This window comes from Schistocerca cancellata, unplaced genomic scaffold, assembly GCF_023864275.1.
Source record: "Schistocerca cancellata isolate TAMUIC-IGC-003103 unplaced genomic scaffold, iqSchCanc2.1 HiC_scaffold_1147, whole genome shotgun sequence".
Taxonomy (NCBI): domain Eukaryota; kingdom Metazoa; phylum Arthropoda; class Insecta; order Orthoptera; family Acrididae; genus Schistocerca; species Schistocerca cancellata.
Genome location: NW_026047146.1, coordinates 7,883,152 through 7,889,064, shown reverse-complemented (window position 1 = coordinate 7,889,064; position 5,913 = coordinate 7,883,152). Strand labels below are relative to the sequence as shown.

Below are 5,913 nucleotides of genomic sequence, written 5' to 3'. Positions count from 1 at the left end.
TGTTGTTCATAGTAATAAAAGCATTTCATTTTGTTAGTTCATATGTTTCACATGGAACTGAAGTTATGACAACAAAGGAAGGAATTAACATTAAGGAATCTTACTTCACAGAAATTATGTAACAATGGTTACACTTTTTGCTAGTTAACGTTAACATAAACCATTTTGTTTTCCATTAAGAGTGAAAGAAGTTGCACGAGTCACGTGTACAACAAAGTTACCCATAGGGAACTTAAGTATTTTACGTTTGAGTTGTTGTAGGCCCAAAGTATTGTGCTCTTCATATTTCTATTTAAAAAAGTTTGTTACTCAAATTCACAGACAATTTGGAATCTGTACATACATGTGTGTAGCAAAGTATTTTTCATGTGCCATGTGGAACCTTTAATTTTCTGGTTTAAATATAATTTATGTCATGAATTACCTTTAATACCAACAATGTCTGAATGCATTATTTACCATTTAGAAGAAGCAATATTAGTGTACAGAATAACAAACCTCGTGAAAAATGGGAGAGATTGTTCTGTACAGAACTTGGAATGGCTCTTTATCAATAGCAGGTAAAAAGAAGGCTTCTATTAAATGTTCAAAGAAACCAGTCAGCACCTCTTAATTTACCATACAGGTGATACAGTAATAAAATAATTTACTTTTTCAGAATTTCTGGTAAGTATTAAAAGTGTGAAGACCTATTCAATTAGTATTTGCTTTACCAATAACCTGTAGTACAAGCACACGTAGAAGCAGGTAATTATGGGAGTAAAGTGTTATGTTAAAATTAAAGATACTGACTGGTATTACTTGCTCACAGAACATTGTAGTTGCTGTACAGTTAATGCTGTAAGTGGTGTACCCAATGTGATTCCTGGAGGACAGAATATTCTGTTATCCTATGGGAGTGCACTGATACATCTACTGAAAGTAAGTTTTGCTGTGGAATAGTTTTATCAGATGTCTGTACCAGAAAACAAATCTCCACTGTGACACCCTTATGTTCTCGGTATGCTATTAGCTATTTATTACAGGAATACTCTAAACACGGAGGAGGGAGGGAGAGAGAGAATGTTACTCTCTTTCCAGATACTGTTCTATTTCTTCAAACCAATTCTGAATTCCTCAGGTTTTGCATATTATTTATTGTTCATTGTCCAGCAATACTTCTGTTGTTACCGGATAGTTTGTAATTTGGCACTACCTTTGTGCCACTGGTATTGGCTAGTGTACTTTTGCAGATAAGAAACTCTGTGGTACTAGAATGTCTTGTCAATATAGAACAAATTCAGACAATATGGAACTTTTTACACTAAATTTGCAATATAATGACACCCTTGTCTCACACAGATTGTAGCAGCCATTGGGGTGCCTGTCTGGCCGGCTTCTGCAGCTTTCAGTTTCAGGTCTGGTTTTTGCTTGGGCCCTGTACTGACAACCAGTCATTCCAGTGACAGACACCATCTCAAAGACTGGAACCAAGATTCACAGAAATAAAATTCCATGGTTATAATTCATAGTGCTCCGAGTTACCACCTGCCAATATAAACAAACTTCAGTTTTAAACTGAAGGTGAAATATGTCATATGTATTCAAACCACTACCACATTATTCTTCAAGCTTCTCGCATTATGGCTGTGTGATGTCTGCTGCTGCTGCTGCTGCTGCTGCTGCTGCTGACTTCTGGAGCTGTAACAGGAACAAAGAGCTTTGAGTTACCATTTGCCAGTTTACTCTTAAGGACTGTAACTGTACCTTCATTTTAAGTGAAAGGTGAAATTTCCCACACATGTATCCAAACCACTAGTACCTTATTCTTCAAGTTTCCCATTTTATAACTGTGACATCTGCTGCTGGTGGCGGTTTTCTGGAGCTATAACTGGAACAAAGTTCTGTGTGTTACTGACTGCCAAACTACATCACACACTTCAAATGTACCTGCATTTTAAGTGTAAGTTGAATTTCCCACACATGTATCCAAATCACTAGTACCTTATTCTTCAAGTTTCCCATTTTATAACTGTGTGACATTTGCTGCTGGTGACTGACTTCTGGAGCTGTAACAGGAACCAAGAGCTTTGAGTTACCATTTGCCAGTTTACTCTTAAGGACTGTAACTGTACCTTCATTTTCAGTGAAAGGTGAAATTTGCCAAATGTGTATCCAAACCACTAGTACCTTATAACTGGAACAAAGTGCTCTGACTTACTGACTGACAATATACATTAAACACTTCAACACAAAACCACTAGTACTCTTAATGTAGCATAACAAATATATGCTATGCCCTACAGTTATATCTCCATTTTAAGGGAGAGATCAAATCTGCCAAATATGTACCCAAACTAGAATTACCTTACTATTATAATATCCCAAGAATTAAACGGAGACTCATCTGCTGGTGTTGGTGTGCCTCTCGAATCCACTACTGAAACAAACATCTAAGATAAGAAAAGCATATTTTGGGACCAGTAATCTCTCATTAAATACAATAAATAACACGTACCCTGTAATAGGAAATTCAGGAGTTAGTACTGTTCATATTTAGAAATATAAGTTTCTCAACTTTGGACGCCTTCAGCCGTGTTCGCCTTTCATTTATAATGATACCAGTTTTAGAAAATATTCTTTCGCACGGCACAGAAGTGGCCACTATATTGAATTTTTCCCTCACCACTTTAGCAATATTTGGGAAAATATATTGATTTTCACGCCACCATGCCAGTGGATCCTCACTTCTACTAATAACTGGGCTGTCCATGTACCTTTGTACTTCCACAATAGCAGCTGACTGAGGAGTGCCCTGGGGCTGTGTTGATTTTACAATTGCATCACAGACACCCCATACTGACAAGGGATCAGTGGTGATTGAAGTTGACACAGTTTCATGGCTCTGGCCTGTGTTTGTCAGTCTTCTGTCACCCATCTTTTCTGCTACTAGTTCAATAAGCTGTTTCTTTGCATTATCTGCTGCAACTCGGCTTTCAAACGCAAGAGATTTAAAGCGTGGATCTAGTAGAGTGGCTACTCCTATAGATTTGCTCATCTCTACATTGTGGAAACGGTCCTTCAGGCCTGTTGTTAATTCTTCAATGATAGTCCTTGTCACACTGTTAAATGGCCTTTTCAAAAGTTCTGCACACACTGATAATAATCCCCTTGTCAGAACAATAACCTGAAAATTGGAATAAGTTCAATATAACACAAACAGTACAATATCTCAGAAATGATTATGCCATAATACCACAGCTAACATTTTAGCAAGAAAAAAGCTGCTTAACTTACTTGGCTGCCAGTAGGATATGACTCAGCACTAAGCTGTGTTGAAACCTGTGCAAATGGCTTCAACACAGAGCAGAGTTCTGAGCAGATGTTCCATTCCTCATCTGTCAGTTGTTGAAAATCAACTGTGAATAGTACAATGAAGTCTTCACTGCATCTTTAATTTCAACTATTCACTCCAACATACACAGAGTAGAGTTCCACCTTGTTGGCACCTCCTGCACCAGTTTTTTAACATGACCTGCCCCATTATTTTGTTGGTATGTCAGCAGTCTTTCTGTTGCCTTGCAGCTTCTCTTGAAGAATGCTACAATAGTTTTGACTTTCTGCTGAATTGACACAAAATGTTTTAGTGCATTCTGCACAATAAGATTTAGTGTCTGTGCATAGCACCCAAAGTGTTTCCACCGTAAAACGGCGGATACTGCATTTTTAATATTTGGTGCATTATCTGTCACAAGCAGCAAAACTTTGTCTGTCAGCCTGAAGTTATCTGTCGTGCCTATTAGAGATGCCAACAGATTCGCAGCAGTATGTGCACCAGACAATTGGGAACATCCTAACAACACCGATTGCAAGGTGAAATCTTCAGACACAAAATGCCCTGTCACTGCCATGTAACCTTCATTTGCTGCCGATGTCCAACAATCTGTGGTCAAACAAACTGTCTTCGCAGCTGACAGTTTGTCTACCACTTTCTCCTTTGCTGCTGTGTATGCTGCTTGCAGCATTACATCTGAAATACGCTTCCTGCTTGGTAACTCATAACCAGGATTAAGGGCCCACACAAAACCCCGAATCTTCAACGACTGAAAATGGTTGGAAGTCTTTAGTGAACAGCTGAAGAAGTTGCCCATCTATCTTCCTTTTCTGATTCACTCCGATCCTTTTGGAGAGGTACGATGTCATAGAACTTTGAACACCTTGCTGCATTGAGGGGGCTGGAGCAGCTCGCTCCTCTTCCACACTACTGGTGCCAAGGATCACCTCTACAGGAAGGGTTTCACCTACAGAAAAATAGGTTTCATATCAGCATAAGCACAATAGAAATGATGCCATATTTTTGGTGATATACATTACATTGTTTGCGTACAGTATTCTACATGGTACTTGCAGCTTGAATATTTACTTCATACAAGTTGACAATTGACTCAGTTTTAGTAATGACTATTCTTCAAGTTTCTTCTTTAATCCTAGCAACACCAACACATTTTCATTTTCAATAATGTGTATTGGGAGGAAGGTAGGGTACTGTATTTCCACCCTAAAAAATATCTTAATTGTTGTTGACATATCATATTTTAAACAAATACTGATGTATAAGAAGGGCCCTGAACTTCAAAATATTCAATATGACTGTCACTGTGGAAACTCACATGTACTATTAATGTGTCAAATTTTTGGGTTAAGTTTCACCACAAAATTTAAAACATTTATGGAATTCAGTTGAAGACTCCATTAAAAACAATTATCCTTTTCAAAATTTTAAAATATGAAACAGTATCTAATTCCCTCCCCCCCCCCCCCCCCCCGGCATCGACAGGGTTACAAACAAATGATACACAGGAATGAGCACTGATACAATCCAATTAGTTACTAATAATTGCGAGACGACAGTTCATATATCACATAGTGGCATTTTATTAGCACTATCGTTATTACACCTGTAACAATAACTTCGAATTAAATAATTAAGTATTCCCGCACCATATGCAACATAATTTAATGTTTGAAAATGTCAAGGCAAACAGGTGCGGTGGTATCGACAGCTTAAGTAGTCACGACAAATGAAAACTTGCGTGTAAAAATGCACAAAGCACCACACTGTATAGCATGCTCTTATCTTAAAAAAAATTAATAAAATAAAAAAATAAATGATTATGCATGCACTGAAATAACCGTAATTGCAATAAATATATTTTTTTCATTACTCACCCAAATCTAGCTCCGAAGGTCTTTGTGAAGAGAAATTCACAATTAAATGTGATTTCTGGAGATGTTTCTTTAAATTCGTCGTCGTCGATTTGTACGATAATTTCTTACCGCACAAAGTACATTTCGTAAACTCTCGATCAAGAATTTCGAAATATGACCACAGTTCGCTTGTCCTCGACCTCTTCATGTTGGCAACTATTGGTAGTAATAGCAACAATACCAAGAAAAACAAGAACGCGGAACGAAAGTCAATACCCTCTAACGCAACCAAAGGCCGGAAAGAGAGTGACACCTGTTCCGGAACACCAAGAATTGCAGAGAAATGAGACAATAGATTCCCGTTATTTGCCATCCCCTCTCCCCGATGGCCAGTAGCAGTACGAAAATATTTGTTCGCTCCAGTTACTACCCTCTCTGGAAATATCACCGGGATCTACGACCTTTAACTGAAGTCACCGAGTCAGGAACGTCTAGACACACAGTTATTCCGTTACCAACTCCCAGTAGAGGTGGCAAAAAATAACGTAACTGATAGAAATAACCTGTTACTGAGAAGTAACGGTTACTGCGATAACCGTTCCTCTGATTCTGGCAGTTATTTCAATAACTGTTTAGTGTCAACAGTGCCTCGCGCCATCTGTTGACCGAAGATCGTACTGCGCATTTGGAAGGCGTTCTATAGACCATGGGAATACCTGTGAGACT

The 5,913-nt window shown here is 38.2% G+C and overlaps 2 protein-coding genes and 1 long non-coding RNA gene across 3 annotated transcripts; all 3 read right to left on the bottom strand.

The window, feature by feature from the left end:
• Window positions 1–1,651: 1,651 nt before the first annotated feature.
• LOC126159798 (uncharacterized) lies at window positions 1,652–2,055 on the bottom strand. Its single transcript, XR_007534633.1, has 3 exons — window positions 1,984–2,055; window positions 1,802–1,870; window positions 1,652–1,680 (listed from the first exon to the last, which is right to left on the bottom strand). It is a non-coding gene; the product is annotated as an uncharacterized LOC126159798 (long non-coding RNA).
• A 456-nt stretch (window positions 2,056–2,511) lies between these two features.
• Window positions 2,512–4,004, bottom strand: LOC126159812 (E3 SUMO-protein ligase ZBED1-like). Its single transcript, XM_049916614.1, has 3 exons — window positions 3,478–4,004; window positions 3,277–3,430; window positions 2,512–3,166 (listed from the first exon to the last, which is right to left on the bottom strand). Exons 1-3 carry the CDS (start codon window positions 4,002–4,004, stop codon window positions 2,513–2,515), a joined length of 1,335 nt encoding a protein of 444 aa, XP_049772571.1. The 3' UTR covers window position 2,512.
• A 43-nt stretch (window positions 4,005–4,047) lies between these two features.
• On the bottom strand, window positions 4,048–5,706 carry LOC126159811 (uncharacterized). Its single transcript, XM_049916613.1, has 2 exons — window positions 5,209–5,706; window positions 4,048–4,280 (listed from the first exon to the last, which is right to left on the bottom strand). Exons 1-2 carry the CDS (start codon window positions 5,558–5,560, stop codon window positions 4,048–4,050), a joined length of 585 nt encoding a protein of 194 aa, XP_049772570.1. The 5' UTR covers window positions 5,561–5,706.
• Between the last annotated feature and the right edge of the window lie 207 nt (window positions 5,707–5,913).